General features: G+C 40.8%; 2 protein-coding genes across 18 annotated transcripts in view; one reads left to right on the top strand and one right to left on the bottom strand.

The window, feature by feature from the left end:
- On the top strand, positions 1 to 21,644 carry BRD7 (bromodomain containing 7). 2 transcript variants are annotated; one of them, XM_017863418.1, is made up of 12 exons: positions 1 to 111; positions 5,434 to 5,618; positions 6,668 to 6,791; positions 11,595 to 11,670; positions 14,264 to 14,371; positions 14,775 to 14,910; positions 16,951 to 17,062; positions 18,600 to 18,656; positions 19,849 to 19,960; positions 20,250 to 20,393; positions 20,626 to 20,769; positions 21,412 to 21,644. In XM_017863418.1, the coding sequence occupies exons 1-12, from the start codon at positions 16 to 18 to the stop codon at positions 21,465 to 21,467; spliced, it is 1,350 nt and encodes a 449-aa protein (XP_017718907.1). In that variant the 5' UTR covers positions 1 to 15; the 3' UTR covers positions 21,468 to 21,644. The 2 variants fall into 2 exon arrangements, with proteins under 2 accessions (XP_017718907.1, XP_017718906.1); XM_017863417.1 differs by having other exon boundaries at positions 19,846 to 19,960.
- A 905-nt stretch (positions 21,645 to 22,549) lies between these two features.
- The window catches only part of ADCY7 (adenylate cyclase 7), a 73,309-nt gene continuing 68,743 nt past the window's right edge, over positions 22,550 to 27,115 (bottom strand). For 15 of the 16 annotated variants that reach the window (XM_017863409.1, XM_017863413.1, XM_017863416.1 and 12 more), the window contains 4 exons: positions 26,562 to 26,666; positions 26,213 to 26,327; positions 25,498 to 25,622; positions 22,562 to 25,270 (listed from right to left, as the gene is read on the bottom strand). In XM_017863409.1, coding sequence (XP_017718898.1) covers positions 25,124 to 25,270; positions 25,498 to 25,622; positions 26,213 to 26,327; positions 26,562 to 26,666 — 492 coding nt within the window. In that variant the 3' untranslated portion in view covers positions 22,562 to 25,123. Of the gene's footprint in view, positions 25,271 to 25,497; positions 25,623 to 26,212; positions 26,328 to 26,561; positions 26,667 to 27,115 lie in introns of all 16 variants that reach the window. The other variant, XM_017863411.1, reaches the window with a different exon arrangement.

Here is a 27,115-nt window from a genome sequence, read left to right as displayed (position 1 = left end):
GATAACTTCAAACTAATGTGTACTAATGCCATGATTTACAATAAACCAGAGACCATTTATTATAAAGCTGCAAAGAAGCTGTTGCACTCAGGGATGAAAATTCTTAGCCAGGTAAGGGAAACTCTTTGTCATAAATAATAGTTATTAAAATCTGTGTCCCTGTTTGTTGGCCATAGTAATACAGATACAATACAGTATTTATTTTATTAGCAGGTTATATTAAAGTAGAAAATACTAAATGAAAAAAATTTTAATAAAGAGAAGAAAAGACAGGAAAATCCTTACTTGGAATCAGTACAAATAAATATTGGCATTCACTTGTAATTATCTCTTTAGAGATAAAACATCAGCTTGAAACATCAGCCTGAATTCCAGGATAAGACTGGCTGACTTGTGAGAACTCTGAAGAGGAAAGCTCTCTGTTTGCATTTGTAGGGGTGGAATCTAATGTTGGTCAGTCCTGTCAGAAGCACAGAATTTCTAGTAAGAAAATACAGTCATGAACTGCATAATACTGTGTATACAGACTGCATATACAATGGTTGTTCCATAAGATTGTAATGCTGTATTTTTACTGTACTTTTGCTATATTTAAATACACAAATACTTAGCATTGTGTTACAGCTGTCTACAGTATTCAGTATGGTAACATGCTGTACAGGTTCCTAGCCTAGGAGCAATAGGCTATATCATTTAGCCAGTTGTCTGGTAGGCTATACCATCTAGGTTTGTGTTAAGTGTACTCATTGATGGTCACACAACAAAATTGCCTAACAGTCCATTTCTCAGAATGTATCCCTTCATTAAGCTACATGTGACTATATACAAATGAGAGGCCGGGCGCAGTGGCTCAAGCCTGTAATCCCAGCACTTTGGGAGGCCGAGACGGGCGAATCACGAGGTCAGGAGTTCGAGACCATCCTGGCTAACACGGTGAAACCCCGTCTCTACTAAAAAATACAAAAGCTAGCCGGGCGAGGTGGCTGGCGCCTGTAGTCCCAGCTACTTGGGAGGCTGAGGCAGGAGAATGGCGTAAACACGGGAGGCGGAGCTTGCAGTGAGCTGAGATCCGGCCACTGCACTCCAGGCTGGGCGACAGAGCGAGACTCCGTCTCAAAAAAAAAAAAAAAAAAAACAAATGAGAAAAAATTCAAAACTGTCTCAAAACCACCTCTCCACAAGAGCAGACTCTTCCTTAAAGGATAAGAATTAATGCATAGTAAGACATTTGAGGTCAGAGAAGTGTATGCGTAGGCACAGACACATCATCATCAAACTGCAGGAAAGAGCTTAAACATGAGATACTGTACACAGTGGCAAAAATTACGAGTATCACCAGGAAGACAGTTGATAAAAGGCTTTGAAGGGTAAACTGAGATGATCACTGTGCATCCGCTAGAGAAAATAACTCACAAGATAAGCCATATCTTTTGAGGTTTTTCTCACCACTCTGAGTGGGAGAAACCTATTAGTAAGAGACCTCTTTAGGGAACAAATCAAGGATGATCCTGGCACCATACTGTGGCAGGCAGGCAGAAGAGAGTTTTAATTTTAGCTCTCTTCCACTAACTTGCGGACCTTGGGCAAGACATTAACTACCCTGGGACTCAGTGTTCTCATCCCTGAAGAAGGGTTTAGTCTGTGATCTCCAAGATGATTTTTAGCATTACTGTTCTGATTCTAGATAAGAGGTAGAGTAGAGAGGATATTATGAAAAAGAACCACAAGGTAGGACAGGGATTTTGCAAAGAAGAAATGAGTGGGTATGAGACACTGGTAGAAGGAGAAAGGAATCAGAGTCGAGAGCTTAAGCTCACATTCAGGGGAGTTAAAGGATGATAAAAATAAGTCGTGCATCTGCATACGGTTTTCCGATTTTTATGGTGATTCATTTTTCTGTATTATAGTTTTACATTTAAAGAAATGCCTTGGTGTGCAGATGTCTGAGTGTCTGTGTGCTTGGCTGAGAGATTCTTGGATTTGCTTAACTAGAGAAAGAAAAACATGTTTGAATTGTTGATTATTCTTGCGCTCCTAATATTTAGACAACATCAGTTCCCACCCTTTCCTAAAGACTTGGGAAACTAATGGAAACCAGTTACCCATCTTTGACAACATTTGCAGAGGAAAGAGGAATATGAAATGTTTACCCATTCTTTGCAGGAAGACTCAAAATCTAGAACCACGCCATGTTCCAGGTTTAAAGACCTGGAAATGCTTCTTGTTACTGCATTTGAAGTAAAAATGCATTTAACAGATGCAGCCTTTAGTCACTCCAAAATATGTACATTGAATTGGGTGGTGGGAGCCTAATTTTTAATGACCTTTGAGTTACCACTTCCTTAAGTAATGTAGTTAATACAACAAGCAAAAGATTCCATTATCTCTTGAATTTTACTGGCGTGTGGAATGGTTGAAAGCACAGAAAATAAAATTTTCTTCTTCACTTTCCCTTCCCTCTCTCCCTCTTTCTTTCTCTCTCTCTGTTGCCTTCCTTTTTTTCAGAGCTTTTGCTGTTGAGGAGCCCCACCCATCCTGTGTTATTAGCTTCCTGTTGACTGTTCTCTCCACCCTACATGGGAGGGGTCGTCACAACAGTGATTTTTAAACGTTTAAATTTAGACCTTTTGAGTTAACTCTTCTAATAGTTTGTGCTCCAAGAGACCCCAGCACACCCTTCCATGAATGGTGTCTTTTCAAAGATAACTGTTTTTAAATGTTCGTTGAAAAGATTGTAGAGTAGTCACTCATTTTTTCAGTTATACTCAAATAGCAACTATTAGTAGACGTGTTATTTTTATAAAGAATGAACAGATGAGGACAGGCGCAGTGGCTCACGCCTGTAATCCCAACACTTTGGGAGGCCGAGGCGGGCGGATCACCTGAGGTCAGGAGTTTGAGACCAGCCTGACCAACATGGAGAAACCCCGTCTCTACTAAAAATACAAAATTAGCTGGACGTGGTGATGCATGCATACCTGTAATCCCAGCTGCTCAGGCGGCTGAGGCAGAAAGGTTGAACCCGGAAGGTAGAGGTTGTGGTGAGCCAAGATCATGCCATTTCCAGCCTGGGCAACAAGAGCGAAACTCCCTCTCAAAAGAAAGAATGAACAGATGAAGAGTAACTTTTTATCTCCTAAATAAATACTTGAGTAAAATGCTACATTGTAGTACAAACAATACTATTTGTAGCATAGTGGTTTTGAAATCAGACCAATCAAAGTTCAAGTCCTAGCTCTACCCTTTGGAAGCTGTGTGACCTCAGCCCAGGTAACCTTTCTCAGCCTTTTTCCTGTCCTGTAAAGTGGGGATAATAATAGTACTTACCTCATAGAATTGTGTCTGCTACATGGGTAAGCACTAAGTAAATGTTAGCTATATTATTAGCAAAGAACCAGCCCTGTTAGCCATTTAATATTGTAAAATTGAAGATCAGTGATATGCTGACCTGGAGGCATTTTAATTACCAAAAAAAGAAAAAGACATTGCTTTCAAAGGAAAATTAAACTTCACTCTTTCCTGGGACTTGTTTCAAGGTTTAGAAACTTCCTCTAATTGAATTTATTTTGTGCATGTCATATTTTTTAAAATCCCAAAGCGTTCTTAATGTAAGTTCTGCTTTATAAAATTATACAGTGTAAATAAATTATTACCAAGAACTTACAAAATAATTAAACTAATATTTTAATGTAGCAAAATAAAACGTGTTTTTAAAAATCAAATAAGATTGCTTTTTGTTGTTGTTGTTTGTGTTTTTTGTTTTTTTGAGACAGAGTCTCACTCTGTCACCCAGGCTGGAGTGCAGTGGCGCAATCTCGGCTCACTGCAACCTCTGCCTCCCGGGTTCAAGCGATTCTAATGGATTTGGTTTTTAAACGATACAATTGATTTTGTCAAGGATTCAGAGAAACTTTCAAACACTAATGTAAATTAGTATGTAAATTAGTATACCTTTTCTGGAAGGCAGTAATTATCAAAAGCCTCAAAAATACTCATTCCCTTTGACTTTGTTTCCTTTCTAAGAGTTTGTCCTAAAGAGATAGTGGTTCCTAGAGAGATTTATTTATAATGATGTTTATGGTACTTTTATTTATAATAGTGGAAACATGGAAATCTACATGTTCAATCATAGGCCATTAATTAAATCATGATGTAGATGTGGGATTAAATAGTTATTAAAATATTTAAAATATCTATTGAAATGGAGAGGAAATGCTTATAATTTATTAACCAAAAAAATGCTTTTTACTAAATATTCAGTATAATTCCATTTGCTAAGATATGTAATGGTTGGAAAAGTACCGGAATGATAAACTTGTTAACACTGTTCTTCTCTGGATGATACATTAAGAAGATTTTTATTTTCTTCTCTACCCATATTTTTATTTGTCCACAATAAAATATATCGCTTTAATGGTTTTAAGATTAAAAGTCCAGTAAAAAACAGCAAGAACTATGTTCGTGAGGATCTCACCATCTGCACTACTAATAGAGCGTGGTGTGATGAGGAAAGGCCCAACATGAGTGACAGCAAGCCTAGTCTTAGTTGCTGGTTTAGTGACCTTAGGTGAGTCATTTGTTGTTTCTGGGCCGCGTTATTCTTGTTTGAATGGCCTCTGGTTTTTTCTAGTTTTTAGTTTCTGTTACTCCACAGAAGTCTTCCCTGCTGTTGTTGTGCAACCTTAAGGAGATTGCACTCTATATTTTACCCAGTGATAACTCTCAGAGTAACAGGCAAGGTAGTCAGTAGAAACAAATATGCCTTCTTAAAATTTACGCAGAAACCTCAAGCCCTTAACTACAGTGAAAATTTCACAGCGCATCATTGCAGCGGAAAATTAAGCACATGTTTCACAGAAGGGAAACAAGACTTCTTTCGTTACTGAAACCATTTTGCACTCTGAGGAAGGAACTATGCCACCAGCCTGTCTTCTCCTTAAGGCTTGTTGTTTTCACACAGAGTGAAATGCCAGCGTCATCAGTGAGCACCCCGGGCTACCAGAATAGAGAGGAACTTCACACGCTCACATGCCCTAGGCTTTGATACACCTAACAGTTCTTAACTGTCAAAAGATAAGCCAGTCTGTTAAACACAAAATGTTAACACACCATTAAACTAAATTTTACTCTTCCAATTCAGTACTTCAAAGAATACTTCGTCTTAATTCATACTTTCTCCTCTCAACTTTCTGATAGGGCAATAAAGTTGTAAAGCTTTCTGTGAAGTTGGAAATTAAATTTTAAGAATTGAAGGTATAGGCATTATCATGGTTTCCAAATACAATACTCTCTTGGTATATGATTACATTTCATTGTTTTTCTTCCCTGGTTAATGACAGAATAAGTACAAACTCCTGTGGGGGAAAAAAAAAAATGCTTTACTTTAAAAGTTAATGACAAACATATAATAAGAATATTTTCGAATATGTTTAGGAAAGAATTCAGAGCCTGAAGCAGAGCATAGACTTCATGGCTGACTTGCAGAAAACTCGAAAGCAGAAAGATAGAACAGACACCTCACAGAGTGGGGAGGACGGAGGCTGCTGGCCGAGAGAGAGAGAGGACTCTGGAGATGCCGAAGCACATGCCTTCAAGAGTCCCAGCAAAGAAAATAAAAAGTAAAAGATCTTTGGGATGTTAAGGTCAAACTGTCTTCTTCAAGCTAGTAAGGGGGAGAAATACTGATTCAGGGCCTGACCTGGGAAGACCAAGTGCTAGTATGTCCGTAGTGGTGGTGTTTGGGCATGAAAGTCCATTTTGATGGTGTGATACCCCTCTTCTCATATGAAGCACTATATGGGATTGTCCAAACAGTTCAGAAAGCAGTTCTAATGTGTATTCTTACTGAAGTAGTTTTAAAACCTATAAAGTATCTTTTGGGACTCATATGGTCAGTGAGTTTATTTAAATAGAACTGTTTGTTTTTAAAAAAAAAAAATGCGTAGTCATTACCTCCTTCCATAAAGCAGCAAGGAGCTCAGTGGGAGCACAGTCACTGCTGTGTCTTAAGCAGATGAGCTGTCACTGCAGCGTGCCCATGTTTTCCACCCAACATCAGCTGGTGGGAGCAACACTGAACCACTGTTCCACCCAGGCAGCCACCTGTGAAGCTGGCAGCAGCCGCGTCTGCTCACTCACACCACTGGGAGCCAGCCCTGACTGCTCACTGCCAGCTCACTGCCAGCTCACTGTCAGCACCTCACTGCCAGCTTTGAGGAAGGTAGTAGTTAGCAGTTTGGGATTTTTGCTGTCATAATGCAAAGAAAGTAGTAAACTAGTGACAAGTTTTTCTTTGTTCTAAGATTTACACACTTCAGTACTTGTTTTAAATTTAAATTTTAAAATCAACCTTCAAAAGAACAATGGTATATTCTTCTCCCTTACAAAGTAATGTTTGAAGTAGAACAAATTTTTTTGTAAGTTCCCAGAAAAACGTTTAACACAAGTAACACTGAACAGAAAAAGGTAGGGAAATAGCATGTTAGGTGTGCCTTACTGTTTCTGTTCTTTAATTAGAGACCCTTAACCAGGTCATCAAGGAAATAAGTTTCAATGAGTGACTGTAGTCCAAATGTCTCCACTTTAGTTGTATTCATATTTAGAATTCATTTGAATGTTTTCATCTTATCTTTGTTTTTTTTTACTTAGTATTAATGTGTGTTTTCAGGAAAGACAAAGATATGCTTGAAGATAAGTTTAAAAGCAATAATTTAGAGAGAGAGCAGGAGCAGCTTGACCGCATCGTGAAGGAATCTGGAGGAAAGCTGACCAGGCGGCTTGTGAACAGTCAGGTGATTGAGCTTTGCCTTTCTTTTCTCTACCTACTGATTTGGGACATCTGAAACTTTTAGTTTTTAAGTTGCTTGCGTATTTTTAATCCATGTCTGCCTTAGAGCTCTTCATCAGTATAATACTTAGCAGGAAAAAAATTAATAACAGACAATTCCCTACAATGGATTTATCAGGTTGTTAAATGCGTTTTCAACTCATGAGATTTTCAACTTACAATAGGTTTATTGGATGTAACTCCATTGTAAGTTGAGGACCATCTGTGTTCATTTATAAAGGACATGATTAATCTTACCCACTTTTACTGGATTTTTTAAAAAGGAAGTTATAATATGTTCTAAAATGGGAACATGAACTACATAATTTAAGTTTACAAGAAAACATTTGTATTCTGGTCTTTTGAAATCATATTGTTTAGCACATTGGTTTTATTTATTTAATTTTAGATTCAAGGGGTACATACACAATTTTGTTACATGGGTATATTGCATGATGCTGAGATTTGAGCTTATCTTGAACCCGTCACCCAAATAGTGAACATAGTACCCAGTAGGAAGTTTTCGAACCCTTGCCCCCTTCCTTCCCTGCCCCCTTTTAGCATTTCCAGTGTCTGTTCTTCCCATTTTTGTGTCTGTGTGCACCAGTGTTTAGCTCCTACTTTTAAGTGAGAACATGCAATATTTTTCTGTTTTTGCATTAATTTGTTTAGGATAGTGGCCTCCGTCTTCATCCATGTTGTTGCAAGGGACATGATTTGATTCATTTTTATGGTTGTGTAGTATTCCATGGTGTGTGTGTGTACTGCATTTTCTTTACCTAGTCCTTTGTTGGTGGGCACCTAGGTTGATTCTTTGTCTTTGTTGTGCACAGTGCTGCAGTACACATACAAATGCATGTATCTTTTGAGTAAAATGATTTTTTTTCCTCTGGGTACATACCTAGGATTGCTGGGTCAAATTGTAATTCTATTTTTAGTTCTTTGGGAAATCTCCAAACTGCTTTCCACAGGAGCTGAACTAATTTACATTCTCACCATTCCCTTTTCTCCACAACCTTGCCAGCATCTCTTATTTTTTTGAGTTTTTAGTAATGATATCATATGGTATCTTATTGTGGTTTTGATTTGCATTTCTCCAGTGATCAGTGGTGTTGAGCATTTTCTCAGACGTTTGTTGGCTGCTTGTATGTCTTCTTTTGAGTAGTGTCTGTTCATGTCGTTTGCCCGGTTTTTAATGGGGCTATTTGTTTGTTTCTTGTTGATTTAAGTTCCTTACAGATACTGAGTATTAGTCCTTTATTGGATGCGTAGTTCACAAATATATTCTCCTGTTCTGTAGGATGTATCTTTACTTTGTTGATAGTTTCTTTGGCTGTTCAGAAGCTCTGTAGTTTAATTAAGTCCCACTTGTGAATTTTTGTTTTTGTCACTTTCGCTTTTGAGAACATAGAAAATTCTTTGCCAAGGCCCGTGTCCAGAAGAGTATTTCCAAGATATTCTTCTAGGATTTTTATAATTTGAGGTCGTACTTTTAAGTGTTTAATCCATTTGGAGTTAGTGTTTGTATATTGTGAGAGAGAGGAGTTCAGTTTCATTTTTCTGCACATGGTTAGCCAGTTTTCTTAGCACCGTTTATTGAATTGTCTTTCTACATTGTTTATTTTTGTCAACTTTGTCAAAGATCAGTTGGTTGTACGTATGTGGCTTTATTTCTGGGTTCTCTGTTCTGTTCCATTGGTCTGTTGGTTATTTTGTTTATTTTTACCTGTATCATGCTGTTTTGGTTATTGTAGCCTTGTAGTTTTATGGGAGCTTTTGTTTGGTTTGGTTTAATTTTGAGACAGGCTTTCACTCTGTCGCCCAGGCTGGAGTGTGCAGTGGCATGATCTTGGCTCACTACAGCCTACGCCTCAGGAGCTCAAGCAATTCTCCTGCCTCAGCTTCCCAAGTGGCTGAAACTACAGGTGCATAACACCATGTCCAGCTAATTTTTGTATTTTTTGTAGAAATGAGGTCTCACCATATTGCCCAGGCTGGTCTCGAACGCCTGAACTCAAGCAATCCACCCAACTCAGCCTCCCAAAGTGCTAGGATTACAGACATGAGCCACCATGCCCAACCTGTAGTATAGTTTGAAATTGGGTAATGTGATGCCTCTGACTTTGTTCTTTTTGCTTAGAATTGCTTTGACGCTTCAGGTCCTTTTTGGTTCCATGTGAATTTTGGAATAGTTTTTTCTGAATCTGTGAAGAATGACGTTGGGAATTGGATAGGAATAGCATTGAATCTGTAGATTGCTTTAGACAGTATGGACGTTTTAACAATATTGATTCTTCCATGAGCGTGGGATGTTTTTCCATTTGTGTCATCTATAATTTCTTTCAGCAGTGTTTTTTGGTTCTTATTGTAGAGATCTTTTACCTCCTTACATATATTTCTAGGTATTTTATTTTTTGTGTGGCTGTTGTGAATAGGATTGCATTCTAGTTGGCGCTCAGCTTGAACATTATTGGTGTATAGAAGTGTTACTGATTTTTGTAAATTGATGTTGTGTCTTTACCAAAACACATTTTCTTTATATACTATGTATATAGAATTGTTTTCTTATATCTAGTAATTTTAATAACATATATTAACTATTTTAACTCTTAGTAACCCTAATTTCAAGTGAAAACCCTAAGATTACTTAATATAACATGACTTTAAGATTTACAATTACAGAAGAGAATTTTGAAACTAGTTTTATTTAACAAGGATTACTAAAGTTGTGTGAACTAGAAGGCATTTGAGCCAAATTCTATTTTTTTAAATAAAATAATTGATTTAAGCACTTACTTTTCTTTGGTCAATTGATTAGAGCGCTTTCATATATTTTGGTAGTGATATATCACATACACATGACACATATATAGACATACAAACACACAGAAGCAGATCTTCCAGATTTATAAGATTCTTCATTTGCCAGTTTTCACTCTCTCCCCCTCTTAGACTATCATTTCCAAAGTCATAACAAAGTAGATGAAACAAGGTAGAAAATTTACATCTCAAAGGCACAAAACCTAAACCTAACCACCGTTACCTGAAAACAAGATTGCCAGAAGGAGGTCGCAGTGAGCCAAGATCTTGCCACTGCACTCTAGCCTGGGCAAGAGTGAGACTCTGTCTCAAAAAAAAAAAAAAAAAAAAATGTCGTCTTTTCAACTTGTTTCCTTATTAGATTACTGGTTTCAAGGAGGGGAGCCCTTTAAGGAACAGGGCCAAGAAAGCGTGCAGCTTTTAGAGCCTAATACTTACTGGAAGGCAGGTTTTAGATCACCCCAAATCACTAAATCCTGGGTCCCCAGAAAGCCTTAGAGATCAGGTAATACAATACAGAAAAGAGCAGAATTTTCGATCTGAGAGGAATCTGTCTGCTTACAACTCTTGGTATTCTGTGAGGAAAAACAGAGATTCTTCCCAAAAGGAGGAGTATTTGATGCCTTTACTGTTTACCTCAAGGGATCACAAGCTGCCAGAAATTCCATGAGGTCCCTAATATGGTATGGAGGGTGGCAAGAGGAAGGAGGGATAGCCAAACAGAACTCAGTTGACTGAGACATTTTACAGCGCCATTACAGCGGCATTAAAACAATAGACATATGTTTGTATATGTATAGCCCAAATAGCAGTTTTAACTGAGCTGACATTTGAATATAGAGCTCTTTTCAAAAAAATATTTTTCCTAATTGTAATTCCTACTCAAGCTGTTTTACTTTTGCTTCTGCTGCTAGCTGGGCTCCTATTGACAAACAAGCAGCCCACAAAAGTGGCCGTCTTGCTGCAGTGGCTGCCGGCTGCCCTTCCTGACCACAGTGCGACGGATGGCTCTCAGCCAACAATCACTCCAAATACACTGGCGTTTTCAGGGTGTCCTTGTACTCACGCACAGGCGTCTAAAACGTGAGCCACACCACTCCACGTGGAAGTGGCTGCCACCTGGGATTTCCCCCACGGATGCTTCCTTCCCTTTGCCCATTTTTTGGTCCCTCAACTCCTGGCTAGCTCACCACATGTTCCAGCTTAAATGTTTCCAGAAAGAAACATTTAATGGGGACTTAGGAACAGAAGCCATGTCTGTGTCTTGGGTGACAGTGAGATGGTGGGTCCCTGCCCACATTGGTTTTAAAGCCAAGTAGATGTATACATGCCTTTAAGCAAGCCACTGTCCTTTGCTGGTCCGTAGTACCTTTTTTGATAGACTGGGGAGAACTAGGTAGCCTTAAGGACCCACTGAGCTCTTAGAATTCTGAGATTTTCCTCACCTCCATTTCTCTAGCCCATCATCCCCTGTGTACCTGGAGACAGGTGTGAAAGTCAGTACCTTGAGTTTAACGATTAGCCACCTGTAATATTAGTTAGGTTAAAATAAGGCTTTGTGGTTTGCTGCATATATGAATATGGTACAGACTGAGCATCCCTAATCCAAGAATTCGAAATCTGAAATTCTCCAAAATCTGAAATTTTTTGAGCTCCGACATGATGACGTAAGTGGAAACTTCCACACATGACCTCCTGTGACGGGTGCACAACATTATTTAAACTGTTGTATAAAATTACTTTCTGGCTGTGTCTGTAAAGTATGGATGAAACATAAATGAATTTCATGTTCCATCCCTAAGATATCTCATTGTGTATATGTAAATATTCCAAAATCTGGGAAAATCTGCAATCCACAACACCCTAGTATCAAGCCTTTCGGATAAAGGATACTCAGTCTGTTTGTATAAAACACTTCATTCCATCTGAATACTTTGGGTCATTGCAGTGCGAATTCGAAAGAAGAAAACCAGATGGAACAACAACACTGGGACTTCTCCATCCTGTGGATCCCATTGTAGGAGGTAGGATCAGAGTAAAACTGTGCGTGAACTTGATGCTATTTGGCAGAGAACAGTAACCTGGGTTAACATTTTAAAGCAACAAGCTTGAATATTTATCAGTCTAACTGTGTCATTATGCAGAGGATCTAGCTAGACGTCATGTATTTTATGGTAGCAGCTAGCCTAACTTTCACTTCATCTTGGAATAGGTACGGTATATCAAGTTTTCCTTAAAATTAAAAGTTTTGAAATATTTTAAACCCACCATTAACAAAGCCATAATTTAGATAGTAGTTCCTAGCCCTGATTTTAAGAGACTTTAGAATAGACACTCAGTTTAGAGGTATCTCATACCCACAGATTATGATATTATAAATTTAACTGGTCTCTTTATTTCAGTGAATAAATTAATGTATATGCCACATAGTGCCTTAATAATAATGGAGGGTGTATGCTTAGTGACATCGTATCTTTCACTGAAGTCAGTAGAAAGTTTGTAAAGATTGGGAATCTTTAGAACCTCAGTCATATTTTTGTTTACTCAAATGATGTTTTAATGGAAATAATATAGGTTATATTTTGAAATTTGATGTCAGAATTAGAACTTTTTGTCACTGGTCTGAGGGGAGAATCATGTATTGAGATATGCAAATGTGAGAGTGTTAATTTAGTCAACAAATATTTATTTTCATACTGTCATAATGAGAGAAGTAATTGGAAATACGAAAATGAATAATGACAGAATTTTTACCCTTAAGGAAACAGTCTCTGATGTTTATTGTTTGCTATGAGCAGGGTGCTGTCTTAGGAGCTAGCTGTATAGTAGAGAACAAAACAGAGAGAGAGGAGTCTCTTTTCCTTAGGTTCTATGGAGTCGGGGGAGGAGGGCTCATGTCAAAAGAAGTCTGTCTTTAATCAGTACTATGCAGGTATGTGTCTATAATGAATAAATACTACAAAGGAAAAGAACAGCTGTGATCATAATAGAAGATACTGACCTAGTGTTTGGGGGTCAGGGAAGGTGTCCTTAAGGAGATGATGTTTAGGTTGAGTAAGGGATGAGAGAACAGCAGGTGTGAAAACCTTGAAGCAGGGAATAGCATTTGAAGATGGAAAGAAGGGGACTATGAATGTTCTCTAAAGGAGTAGAACAGTAATAGAAGAAAAAGAGCTAGTGCTGTTTTCAAAACAAAACTCAGTTTTTACTTTGATGCAAACAAGTAGAATTTTATATGACCATAGGTCAAAGAATGCCACAGGATTGAGAACATTGCTCTTTCTAGTATAGCTGTGGTAAACATTTGGTGTTAGGAGATGCAGCTAACTGATGGAGGTGACACCTTAAGATCTGCTGCTTTCTGTGAAGCCAGGAGTGTGGTCTCTGCCTTTGGTCTGGTTTCCTGGGTTTCCAGTTTCTGAGACATAATCAAATGTGGCCAAAGCTGATTTGGCTCCCCGTGTGCACAGCTCCCTCTGTAGGCCACTTTCCTGGTTTAAGGTAGAAGACACGCCTGTTCATCTTCTCAGCTTCATCGTCTGGTACCCATACCCATTAGGAAACCAAATTCTAGACTATTCACTGAGGAGAGGAGATCTGATTTAGATGTTCAGTTGGTTAACAGTGCCTTCACCACACCGGTTACTGGTGGCAGTAGCCTCCGTTGCAGGCTGATCATGTGACACAAACTCAGACTCTTCTTCAGGAGAGCAGATGCCCTTCTGTTAGATACTGTGGGAGACCACATCTTCTCCTGCCAGCATCTTTTGCAGTCCCCTCAGGTGCCCACCTATGATTTCTCTATGTCACGTATTCCCACCTTCATCACAGGGATTCATTCCTGGCTAATGCCTGTTCTCGTTGCACTAAAAGTGTGCCTTTCATAGACACTCATTTATCCTTCATGTGTTAGTCGCCCTTTTGTCTTTAATGCAGGTGTTTTCCCTCAGTCTTTTACTAACCTTTGTACTAGTTAACTCTCATCTGAACATTAGAAGTCCCAGCTTTTGGCCGGACGCGGTGCCTCAAGCCTGTAATCCCAGCACTTTGGGAGGCCGAGACAGGCGGATCACGAGGTCAGGAGATTGGAGACCATCCTGGCTAACCCGGTGAAACCCCGTCTCTACTAAAAAACACACAAAAAACTAGCCGGGCGAGGTGGCGGGCGCCTGTAGTCCCAGCTACTCGGGAGGCTGAGGCAGGAGAATGGCGTGAACCCGGGAGGCGGAGCTTGCAGTGAGCTGAGATCCGGCCACTGCAGTCCAGCCTGGGCGACAGAGCAAGACTCCGTCTCAAAAAAAAAAGAAGTCCCAGCTTTTAAGTTTTCGTGGCTTTTGTTTTTCATAAAAATCTAATTTTTTAAGTGAAGTGTACGTGGTTATAAAGAATTCCAGGAAGCAGGAGAGTGTAATGAACAGGTCTAAGTTTTGGTCCTGGCTATAGCTCCGCCTTTCTGAACTTTGATTTTCTTATAAAAGTGGGTGTAGTAAGGGCTTCCCAGCCTCCTTCACGGTCATGCAGATGACATGCAGTGGTGTATGCGGAGTCACTCGGCAGAGGGCCCCGTGGGTCATGGCCATGTAGGCCTCCTTCACTGTGCTCGGTTTTATGTTGTAGAGCCAGGCTACTGCCCTGTGAGACTGGGAATGACAACTGGAAGACTTCAGTCTGGAGTGAATACTTTGCAGGGGTTCAAAGAGGATAAAAGGAACAAAGTCACTCCAGGTGAGGCTCCTGCATAGGAGTCATTTTTTTCTCTTCTCTGTTTTGGGGTATTAGGGAAAGGAAGCACAATTACGCTTTATTCACTAGATGGGTACCAGTATCTTGGTGGTATTTTTGCAACATTAATTAGCTATTTTATTAACTTCAGAAGAGACTGGAAAATTGGGTATTCATATTCAAAATGAGTTTTGTTCTTTCTTGTTCCTCTCCTCTCCCTTGTAGGGAAGAATTCACTTGAGTTGTAACTTTACAAGTACCTGTTTGGGAGAAAATATCTTAGATTTGCGAACCAGTCAATGAAGTAGTAAAGTTAGGAGAGAATAAATAACCTTTTGGTAAAACAAGAAAATAGATTGACATACAAGTTAAAGAATAGTGTTACAGTATTTGATTTTTTCAACAGTGTTGTATTTGAATTATGGGCCCTACAGTTCTTATGCACCGCATTATGACTCCACATTTGCGAATATCAGCAAGGATGATTCTGATTTAATCTATTCAACCTATGGGGAAGACTCTGATCTTCCAGGCGATTTCAGGTGAGTCTCCAGTTAATATTCTGATTACATTTGTTTAAAAACATTAATGTACATACGTGATTTGTGGGTAGACTGACAAAACTGGCCGAATAGTAAAAAATGTGCTCCGTAATTTTTTTTAGCTAACAATAATGGATTCATAGTTACTGTTATCCTTTAGTGGAGAGAGAGCATGTCTCCCTGATGGTGGCATCTGCAGTATTTTAATTCTTAAACAAAAATATATTTTTAAAGAGACTACCTCAGCCAGTACTAAAGTTTAGGGACTTGCTACTTCAAAATGTTGACATGCCATCTGCTCTCTTATAACATGTTGTGTGTCAGTGAGTTATAGTCCAAACTTGATCAGTTTGGGAACCCACAGTACATTTTTCCCGAGAAAGGAGGCAGGATAGGATGGCTCTATTCCATAGGCAACCCACATAAAAGCCTTTTTGACCAATCACATGCCAGGTAGACCATTGCAGTTAAACTCAGCCATTCTTTATTGCATGTTTCTGTGGGAAGATCATCTCTGTGTTCCTGTTTAGGATGCTAAGCAGTTTGGATCCCATCAACACAATGAGATCCGTCCTGACTCAGCAGGATTCTGGCTCAGGATGGGACGCTGAGCTTGGGTTATGGCAGTAGTTTACTGGATATTATTCCTTCTTAGCAGTAGTACCTTGTTAATTTTCATTATGTGTAAGAAATTAACCCTGTAGATTCACCAGTCCCCTGTTTCTCTGACAAAGGGAGAATCTGTTCACTTTCACATTAGTATGTGTGGTTTGGTTGTTGTTGTTTTTACAGGGTAGGGGTCCGTAAGTCTGAAGTTGACTGTGGTTTCAGATCAAGCCATTTAATCTTTTAGACCTCACCAGCCTGAATGAATTCTTTCTGGATTATGCATCTGTGCATACCACAAATAGGGATTGCACAGGGAAACAATACTGGCAAAGGCCCGTGCCCTCTTGTCAAATGATGGCAAGTGCTTTGGAGAAAGGTAAAGCAGCAGAGAAGGAGAGAGTAGTGCTGGGGCTATGAGAGGGGTACACTTTTAAATCTGTCAGGAAAGTCTGCATAAAAGGGAAAGTTGAGCAAAAACTGAAGGAGGTGAGGAAGCAAGCAGGTCTGCCACCTGAAAGAGCATTCCAGGCAGCGCAGGAGCTATGCAGAGGGCCTGAGAGAGAGCCTTCCCAACACACTTGAAGAACAGCAGGAAGAAGCAGAAGTGTGCAGGCACATGGCCAGGGAGGGCGTTGGTGAGAGTAGGTCCTTATAAGCACTTTGAATTTTATTCTCAGTGAGATGGAAACTACTGGTGGATTGCGAGCAGAAAAGTGACCCAGTCCAGCTTATGATGTTTAAAGGATCACCCTGGCTACTCTTGGAGAATAGACTGTAGAGAGGCAAGGACAGAAGTAGGGAGATGAGAAATGGACTGTGGGAGTAGCAGGTGAGGTTCTGAGAAGGGCTCAGTCATCAGCCAGTAGGATTTCTTTACTGATTGAAGTGGATGTGGAAGAGATGTTGAGGCTGACTCCAGGGTTTGCACACTGAGCTTGGAAGGCTGCAGTTGCTATTTACTGAGAAGGGGGAGACTTTGGAACATTACTTAGTGGGGAAGATCTAGCATTTCAGTTTTGGATATTTTAAGCTTGAGATGTCTGTTAGACTTCCACGTGGAGCACCAAAGGGTGTGGTCCAAACTGGATATGTGACTTTTGAGAGTTTTTTGATCCCAGATCAAAGTCCTGAGGTGAAGGTGATTACTGTAGACAGGAAGTGAAAGGGCGGGGAGCAGAAGATTCAGGGACTGAGTCTGCACCCCGTCACTGAGGTCTCATTTTTCTTTGGAACGTTTTATTTTTACTGTGTTCTTCATATTAATTCTCTCATGATAATGTTACTGCTAATTAATTTGTAGATACCATGTTGTGTCTAGGAAGAAATTTAATGTCTTGATGTGTAACCGAGGGCATCTAATGGGAACAGTTGGCTCTGATAGGAGGATAAAGCCAGTGGAAGTGATTTATGTGAGACTTTCCTCTCTTGCAGCATCCATGAGTTTTTGGCCACGTGCCAAGATTATCCATATGTCATGGCAGACAGTTTACTGGATGTTTTAACAAAAGGAGGTCATTCCAGGACCCTACAAGAGATGGAGATGGTAAGAACGCTGCTAACGGAACAGGGTAATTTATTATCGACTCTCAAGCATTAGTCATTCAGTATAATGAAACCATGGGATTAACCAGTATGACAGCTGAACTCCATGGCCCTGAAAGACAGCCCAGCCCAGGTGGAGGCCACGGGTGGACAATGAACGGAAAGGAGTAACTTAGCTACCAGGATCTGTGAGGGCCTGAGCATTATCCTTATCTCATCTTGGGAATGTAGGACTCAGAAATGGGGTTTACAACTCAGAAGTCGGTGTTGTGTCCTCTAACAAAAAAGCAAAGTTTTGCTCACTGGCGTGAAACTAAGTTGGCTAAAATGATAGGGAATGGCTTTTCCTTAGGCAGTAATAGCACATCGGGAGGAACCTCAAGTTAAAAAGTAAAAAGCTTCCTCATTGCTATTTTATTAACACTTGTAAGCTATCTCTAGTGCAGCTGCAGATAGTTCGTAATCTGGAATCATTCAGAGTTGTGGCTCAAGGATTAGAACCAGAAAATGTTCCTGCTGATACAGAAGAGAGTTGATCTCCAGAATGTTCCTGTCACAATAGTTAGAGAAACCCTGTGTCTCTTGGAGATCTAACTCTTAATGGTGACTGCGACTGTAGTGCCTGGTACCCTGCTCACAACCGCACATATGGTTGCTGGGTGACCTATCAGCAGAGCTGAGGTTAGTGCCTCAGTCAGGCTCAACGATGACTGCTGTAAAATATCCGCACTCAGACCGCTTTCATCACACAACCTAAAAAATGAAACTTTACATCAATTAAAAATACACATTTTTTTACCATATCCTTCTCATCAATTAATCTGAATGAATTAATAATCTAACGAAAATTGGGTATTTTTCATTTGGTGAATATGGCAATGTGTTTCAAAATGTCAAGTGTCTCTGTCCTTCAATATAGCAGTTCTTCTCAGAATTTATTCTAGAAAAAATACAAAAGTTACATATAAGGATACATTGTTTATAATTTTAGAAATTGGGAATTGGTTAAATAACTGACAACAGAACCTTTCAAAGAAAGATGACATCATTGGTTGATGTCCATGATACATCTGTCTCTTGTTCCCAGGTGCGTTATCTGTGCAGAACAAGATTGGGAAGCTTTCACATTCTCTGTAGCATTTGATTATTATCCTCTGTTATCTGAGACTATTGCTCTGTTCATGAAGAGTAATCCCTAGAACTCCTTCCTGTCTTCTTCTTGTCAGGGATTTTTCTGATAAAAACAGATACCATTTATTTACGTATTTATAAGTTATTTACCAAATACCTTCTTAAATATGTATGTAGCTTTTGATCAGGCATGGAAATAACATCACCAGTAATAAGTACCTCAGCTCACAGAATCCTCTCAAAATGCTAATAATTGTATTTAGTCATTTTGGTCTGAAAAATTATATTGTAGTAGTCCATATTTGTATTCATTTTCTCTTGCCAAGAAACTCCTGACAGTTTTCTCTTTTCCTTGATATTTGCCTTCATGTGTTTTCCTAAAAAGCTGTTTTTCTTTATCCTTACAGTCATTGCCTGAAGATGAAGGCCATACTAGGACACTTGACACAGCAAAAGAAATGGAGGTGATTTTATTTTACACTTTACGAGAAATATTTAAATGGAAAATAAGGGGAGTAAGAGAAGTCTTGAGAATGGGAAGGCCTATTGGGTAAGAAGTAAAAGGGTTAGTGAGTAGAGTTGTGAGGGCCTAGCTGAAATGGCAAACCATAAATGTGTATCAGTGCCAAGTTGCACTATTATACAGTTTCTCCACCACAAGTTTTTAGCCCATATGTAGGCAGAGAAATCAGGTGGATTGTTAGAGTTGGAGAGCCACACCATAGTATAAATGGAACCATTCGCTTTTGATTGCTTAATATCTGGGTTGATCTATTCCTAAAAAGCAATGTTGAGGTTATGGAAACTCTGAGTCTTAACGATTCTGAAAATAAAAACTCTACCTTTTTTTTTTCTTTTTTCTTTGAGACGGAGTCCCGTGCTATTGCCCAGGCTGGAGTGTAGTGGTGCGATCTTGGCTCACTGCAACCTCTGCCTCCTGGGTTTAAGCAGTTCTGTTGCTTCAGCCTCCTGAGTAGCTGTGATTACAGGTGCCTACCACCACACCCAGCTAAATTTTTTTTTTTTTTTTTAGTAGAGACAGGGTTTCACTATGTTGGCCAGGCTGGTTTTGAACTCCTAACCGCAGGTGATCCGCCCAACTCGGCCTCCCAAAGTGCTAGGATTATAGGATTACAGGCGTGAGCCACTGCGCTGGGCCAGCTCCATCCTTTTTAAGATTTTGTTTCTCTCATGCAATACTGACAGCCTAGTTTGGGGGCCTGGAGAAGACCCAGGAAGTGTGTCAGTAGGAATGCAGGTATATGGACTAGACGGACTGAAATAGTCTTTGAATCTCGAAAACACAAGGCATTGTCATCACCAAAAGCTCTTCACAGTTTAAGCAACAATAAGGCTCTCATTACTTCATCTTTAGAATAGTTGCCATACTAAACAAATGATATAAATTGTATGGGATACACCATTACATTTCACAGAAGTGTGGATTTATTGAATACCTGTTTTTGCCAAGATTTGGGAATAGCATTTTAAAAGGGTGTTCTGGAAATTCATTTTCTGTAAGCATCAAAATTAGGACTCCATAGTAAATAGGTAGAGTAACTTTGCCTGTAAATACACACCATCTTAGTAATTTCTAGTTAGCACTGCTGTGGCTTAGCAAACTCCAGTAATTGCCTGTTTTTCCTTTTGAAGCAGATTATAGAAGTAGAGCCACCAGGGCGTTTGGACTCCAGTACTCAAGACAGGCTCATAGCGCTGAAAGCTGTAACAAATTTTGGCGTTCCAGTTGAAGTTTTTGACTCTGAAGGTGAGTGTCTCCAGAGGGTTTGATTGAAAAACTGCATGATGTAGGCAGTCAAGATTTCATGTCTCATAAGTACAGATTAATATAGCCATTCACCACAGGAAGATCTTGGCTTACCAAGTTAAATGAATGGGTATGGTGTGTTGATTTCATTTCAAGGGGATTACTCTTTTGAAGGGAGAAGGCTAACCAATAATTAGCAAAGCCCTAGAGCCTAGGAGTCAGTTTATTACACAAGATCAAACACAAGTGTGTCTGTTTTCTTCCGTGTGTTCTTTTTCTTACCACACAGAAGCTGAAATATTCCAGAAGAAACTTGATGAGACTACCAGATTGCTCAGGGAACTCCAGGAAGCCCAGAATGAACGTTTGAGCACCAGACCCCCTCCCAACATGATCTGTCTCTTGGGTCCCTCATACAGAGAAATGCATCTTGGTATGTTTTGCCTCCCATAAGAGGAGAGTCACGGGATGCTTCAAAGAAAAAACTTCTGAGTACAGTGGTAATGGCACTATAGAGTAATGCTGATGTGAATCCCAGGGACAGTTGTGTGTTGTTTTTGTTTTGTTTTGGTTTTTTGCATTTGTACATTTACTGTTCTTTGGGATGCCTCTGTCTAAAGGAACCATGTTTCAGTATCTGGAACTATCTTTGTTTTTCTTGGTAGCTGAACAAGTGACCAATAATCTTAAAGAACTTGCACAGCAAGTAACTCCAGGTGATATTGTAAGCACGTATGGAGTTCGAAAAGCAATGGGGATTTCCATTCCTTCCCCCCTCGTGGAAAACAACTTTGTGGATTTGACAGAAGGTACGTGCCCTATTTTCTCTGGGAAAGTGGAAAGCTATAGTGACTACAGTCATCCCTCAGTGTCTGCCCGAGATTGGTTCCAGGACCCCGGATTTGGTATCTACCCCACAAGGATACCAAACTCTATAGATGCTCAAGTCCCTAACATAAAATATATTTGCATATACGCTGTGCACAACCTCCAGTATACTTTAAATCATCTCTAGATTACTTATATACTTCATAGAATGTAGTTAATATACTGTATTTTTTTCATTGTATTTTTTAATTGGATTTTTTCCCCAAGTATTTTTGATTGGCAGTTGGTTGAATCTGCAGACGTGGAACCCATGGCTAAGAAGGGCCAACTGTAAAAGGAACATTAGTCGTCTCCCTTCAAATAACACTTGAAAGGTTTTGTCTGTTTTTCATGCATAAAACTATTCTTAGTTTTCCTTTTATCTTGTCTAAAGAATTAATAAAGATTTCCTGTGTGCAGAAGAGCCACAATAATAGCCTGATAATGCGCCTAGTGTTCAACCTTGGATGTGGTAAAGAATGGCTCTCAGCAGTTACACTTCTGGATGGCAGCTTGACCTTCATGTCGCCTTTTTAATTAAAAGGTAAAACAATGTTGAATTAAGTGATGTCTTTTTCTTTCAGATACTGAAGAACCTAAAAAGACGGATATTGCTGAGTGTGGACCTGGTGGAAGTTGAGGCTGCCTGGTATTTGATTATATGTTATGTACATATTTTTTCATTCTTAACTTAGAAATGCTTTTCAGAAGATATTAAATATTTGTAAATTGTGTTTTTAATTAAACTTTGGAACAGTGAATTTGAATGTTCCAGAGGTTGGACTTGTATTAGGTAATAAAGCTGGACCTGGGACTCATCTTGGTGATGTATACAGAAAGGAGCCCTTGTGAGGAAGGAACGTGCTTGGGGCTGTTGCCATACCTGCACAACATTCTTTCAAAATAGTGCCTACCTGTGCTTCTTCCTTACGTCCCACAGACAGGACCATCACTAAGAAACGTTCTTAAAATGGCCCCATCCAGTGAGATTTTCCATTATACGAACATACTTGAAATAATTTTAGAATTTACTAGTGTGGTTCTGCCCCTGCATACCCAATGGGAATGATGCCCTTGTATGGGTAATTAGGCATCTCCCACCCACCCCCGACAAAAGCACACTGGGAGTTTTATAGCAGTGTCACATGGCTGGTGTTTTTTGTTTTTTTCCATTTTTTAAAGAGTTACTAGTACTGTAGCAAAGTAATAAGCCAAATAAGATAAACTAAGTCATCCTTGAATACATCAGGGAGTTACCAGATTACCAAAAGGTGACATTTCTATTTACTGTTTATCTGAAATACAAAGGTCAAGTACCCAAGCAGTTGAACTCTTAAGTAGGAGACCACAAGATGCATGGCCCCCTTTTATCAGCAAGCTGAGATAAATGGTGATTTTTCTGAATCTGTATAGAACCTGTTATACACAAGAGAAAAAAATCAGGATGGAGATAGCCTTGTTCAGTGAACAAATTAAGTTTTAAGGCCTTTATACAATCCTTCTATAAATCACCCAGGCAGGAAGCCATTTGATTTCCATTTTCCTGACTGAAAATTAGTATTTAGGAATAACAAGTAGGGTAAAGGAAAATTAATTCCCCCAAAAGACTCAAAATCTTATGCTAAAAGAGTCAAATTTTCAAGTTGTTTTAGAGACTACTTTTAATCTCTAGTGAGTTCCTGAGGACCAAGAAAATACTTAAATTTAAAATACCTTCGGATATTTGAGTTTTTTAAATTGCTAATTTAATGTATAAAAGCAGCTAAACACTGGTATTTATAAAATGAAACAGCATTTTGAAACAAATGTTACAGATCTATAAATACTCATTATATAGAATAAACCCTAGTTATTTGCATGCACCACCTCAAATCATGTTTCTTTATATTGACCTATTATATACACAGAGTATGCAGTGGTTAATGATCTTCTCTTCTGTTAGGAAATTTCCTCAATAAGGCAGAAAACTTCAGGTATTATTTTCACCAGTTAGGAGAAATTGTAAGGAAGTCCTTGACCCATAGAGAAGGTCACTGTTAGATACTTGTTTCTGTCATAAAACAGAAACCAGTAAAGAAATAATTTGGTAATTTAAAAACAGGTTCATAAAAAGAAAATACCTGCAGGTAATTTTATGGTCAGTTATATTCTATAACCTGAACACTGAAAACTAAAAACTTACAAACTATTATTATCTGAGCACAGCACAGTGCTTTAATAGGAAATAAAAATGCATGAATGGTAATCAGTTATTTGTTCAACTCCCAACTGGGGTTTCTGTTACTGAAGAAAAAACCAACTTAAATATTGCAAGAGTACAAATAAGCTGACCTCAGAGAGGCCCAGTGCACTGATGTGTTTCCATGTTATATTAGCAACAGAAACCTTACTGATTTCCCAGGAGAGCCCCCGCTGGGCAGCCCTGATCACTGCTAGATCTTGAGAGCACAGATTTCAGTATAGTATTCATGTGAAACCAACCCTTCATGTAAAAAGTTGGTGTGTAAAAAAGGCAACTTAAGCGAGCTAATTGCCCTTACCAGCATTGTTGCCATGAAATTCCTTTATACAGCAAGTTCTTCTATTCACGCTGATTCCAGTTATGTGCAGCACATCAGAGCTGTCACTAGTCCACCCAGCATCTTTGTGCAAATTAGAATACGCCTGCCCTTCCTCGGGCTGATAAAGCCACACATGACACAGCACAGGCAGGCAGGTTCAATTTTCGTTCCGTCTACCGCGACCCCCACACTTAGCTGTACTCTAATTTGCAGTCAGGGGACAACTCATCCCAGGACCCCAACAAGTCCAGTCAGTCAGCCAGTCTGCAACCCTGTATAATCTTGTAAAGGCTCCTGTATGCAAGACTTTCTGTAGAACTTCACGGGGTTCATGGTGACATCTAGCTAAGAATCCCTGCTATGTAGGGAAACTGAGTACATTAGAAATCCTGGCGATGCTCTGGTGATGAGGCCACTGGTTAAGTCTTTTGGTTATGAAGTCCCTTCAGAAAAAGGCACGGGCAGTTTTGTTATTTCTCACCCTGTTACAGTTAGGTTGACTTTCAATTCCTTGGAAAGTTGAAGCACAGGTAAAGACACATCCCCAAAACCTGGCTTTTTGCATTTGCCTTGACTCGTGCAGTTTCAGAGCAAGAACGGCTCAGCATTTGTGAGGGGGCAGGCTTCCCAGATCCAGGAGCCTGTGCACACACCCATGCCAAGTAGATCCTTGTAGTTTTGAAGCTCTCCAAAGTTAGCTGTGAAGACTAAAGGAGAGATGCACTCACAGGTTGTCCAACTTATCTGTAAACAGATTCCATTCCTTTCCAGTAAGAAAAGTAAGATACAGTTGAAGGACGGCAGGGGAGAACGCAAAGATGCGTGAGTGATCAAGGAAGAGCTGAAAGGCTGCACCTTACTTTCTAGGCACCTCTCTCCAGAATGCTTGCCTCACAAGCTGCCTCATTCAAAGGCAAGGCTCCGCTGCTCCCTGCCTTCTTGCTGTGACCACTTTCCTCATTCCTCAGGACTCTACCCCCACAGCCAGCTGACCCCATAAGCTGACACTGGACAGTAGTCCTCCCTACGTGTCAGTGGTTAAAAAGGCAGAGCATACACTGGGAGGAAGAGATTTTGTCTACTAGCTAAGAGTCATTCAAAAGGATAAAACCCCATTAATGTATTCATTTAAAACAAACATACCAGACAAGGCAAAAGCAACAGTGCTAATTATGGTGTTTTCTCTACTGTTTGAAACCGTTTACACCCCTTTCAGCTTCATTTACCAGAATGCGGCTGTGAGAAACGCTTTCATTGCTGGGCCCACCAGGGAGAGGGAGTCTCTAATCCGTGCCAGACAGCTCAGCTTACTCCCCCTTGGTGTCTAGAAAAACAGACCTCACTTTTGCATGCCCACAGGCCACTGAGGTGGGTGTCTGTTTTCATCATGTGCTAAAGTCGCCTCCATAGCACTTCAGGGAACAAAGATCTCAAAGTCAGCCCTGAACCAGTGAACATTCTCCAGCTTGCCTGGAAACTCTTACAGACCAGGCACAGAGGTTCTGGCCTCCCCTGCGCATTATGGCTCAGTGGCTGCTTCAAGCCAGAATCTGGTGCGTGTGTCTGAGAAATCCTTCAGTGCAGGTCCAAAGAAGCCAACATGCACAGCCATCTGCCGGGAGGTGGCCACACCATCTGCATGCCTCTGGGATTGGCGTGGGCTGGAGTCTTCTCCCGGGCTTACTTCAGGGAAGGAGATTGGCTTCCCAGCCTTTTCAGAACCCAGCAGGAGCCCTCAGTTCAGCCCCAGCCCCTGAAACTTGGCAGTGTCCGTACAGACAAAGTAAGTTCTCAGCTCGCCTTTGCCTTTGACATTGATCAGGCCACGGCATTCACAAGAGTATCCGAGGCCCTGGAGGATGGTGCAGGTCTCCTCGGTAACCTGAAAAGGAAGGAGACGTGTGTCTTCAGAGGCGGGAAGAACACTTGTCGTGGTAGGGACAGATAGAGACTGCCCAGGCACGCCAGTCCGCCTTCCCCAGAGAGTGTGATAGCTAGAAGCCTAGAACCATGGCTGCTGGTTGAGGCAGCAGCTCTTAAGTCCAAGTCCCCTCACTTCTGGGGAAGATCTTTTCCCCTCAGTTACTTGCTTCCCCGATGAGTCTTTACCTGGATTTTCCCAAGTTCTCCGGTGCTCTCCATTCGGCTGGCCACGTTGACTGTGTTTCCCCAGATGTCATACTGAGGTTTTCGGGCCCCAATCACTCCAGCAATCACAGGCCCATGGTTTATGCCTGAAGATGATGTTTACAGTTAGCCAAGCATGCAGGCAAAGCCTCAGGCTTCTGTCCTTAGGGGAGGCCAGAGAGTCCATACGCCAGCACAGGATGCAGGGACAAAACAACTAGAGTGAAGGCTGGCTTGTTTCTCAGAGTCACCGTGATGCAGTCAGGCTTGGGATGTGAGGAGGGCATTCCCCGGCCAGCTCTTTTTCAGATTCAGAAGCCAGAAGTCTGGGTTTGATGTTAACACTTGTATCTGCTACTCTCCCTTTTAACAAAGGCCTGGCTTTGAGTGCAGGCCCGCAACTATTTAGGTTAAGTAACTTTGCTTCCTTCTCTATATTTTAAGGTTACCTGTTTACAGTCAATAATTTTGGTTCTCCGTTTTCTGTAGTTACATATTATTAAAACTCTCAATGGTAACTGTATGCTAACTATATGCTTATGCAAAACGTCAGAATAATTGTCCAACTGCTGAGCTTGTCAGATCAGAAGGATTCTCAAACCTTTCATAATAGATGGCGAGGTGCAGCTGTGCTGCACAGACTGGGTGGGCTGGCCTAGAGGCAGGGGCTCCCCACCCCTCTACCGCCCGGGCTCACCGACGCGGAGGCGGAAGGAGTTGAAGGAGTGCCTGTTGATGCCGTCCAGCTTGCTCATCAGGGCGATGCTGAACTCCACCATGACGCCAATGTGGGCGTGCTGCCGCTCCAGCTCCTGTGGGACAGGCTGTGGGTCAGATCGTTGCGTCTCCAGAGCCCCCAGACATAATGGGCCTGGCGCGCCACTCTTGTTGAGGATCTCCACCACTAAAATCCTGGCAGAGCCCTACAAGCACCTGGGCCCCGCCCCCTCCCCCAGGATAGGATATGGACACACCCTTTAGGTAAGGTGACAGGTCACCTTTAAGTGAGGGCAGCCGGCTGAATTTCCCCTCTTGGGCTTGAGTACCTGGTTCTCGTGCCCTGAGGCGACACTGAGCCCTGCAGCTGCCATGTATGTGCTGCCGATGGTCTTGATCTTCTCCACGCTGCTGAACTTGGGTTTCAGCAGGAGCTGCAGGCAAGAAGGAAGCAGTGAAGCAGCTGCCACTCCACAGCCACAGCCAGGCTGCCCCCGCTCCTCAGGAAGGGTGTGGGGTTCCCTCCACCCATCGCCGCCTCTCGTACACACGTCTCAGGCTGCCCTGCCAGCTGAGTGCATGACTAAGCATGGTGAGGACATGGCCCTTGGCGGCTCCTGCTCTTCCTGTCGTCTCCGTCCCCACACTGTCTCCCTCTTCCCTTCCATCTATGTCTGCACAGAGCAAACACAGCATTATCTACACAGGAATGTAGATTCTTTGTCTCCAGCAAATAATTCAACCCAAACTGATTTCCTCTGAATCGGCTTGGTTGGTAGCATGGGCTTAGTTGGAAATGAAGCTGTTCTAAAGGGCCTGAGTCTAATCTTAGCAAGCTGCCCGTCACAGAGAAGATGCCAACGAAATATTTGCTGCATAAAAC

Source organism: Rhinopithecus bieti, unplaced genomic scaffold (genome assembly GCF_001698545.2).
Source record: "Rhinopithecus bieti isolate Rb0 unplaced genomic scaffold, ASM169854v2 scaffold_71134, whole genome shotgun sequence".
NCBI lineage: Eukaryota > Metazoa > Chordata > Mammalia > Primates > Cercopithecidae > Rhinopithecus > Rhinopithecus bieti.
The sequence above is the reverse complement of the archived record's forward strand: the minus strand, read 5'-3'. Positions and strand labels throughout refer to the sequence as shown.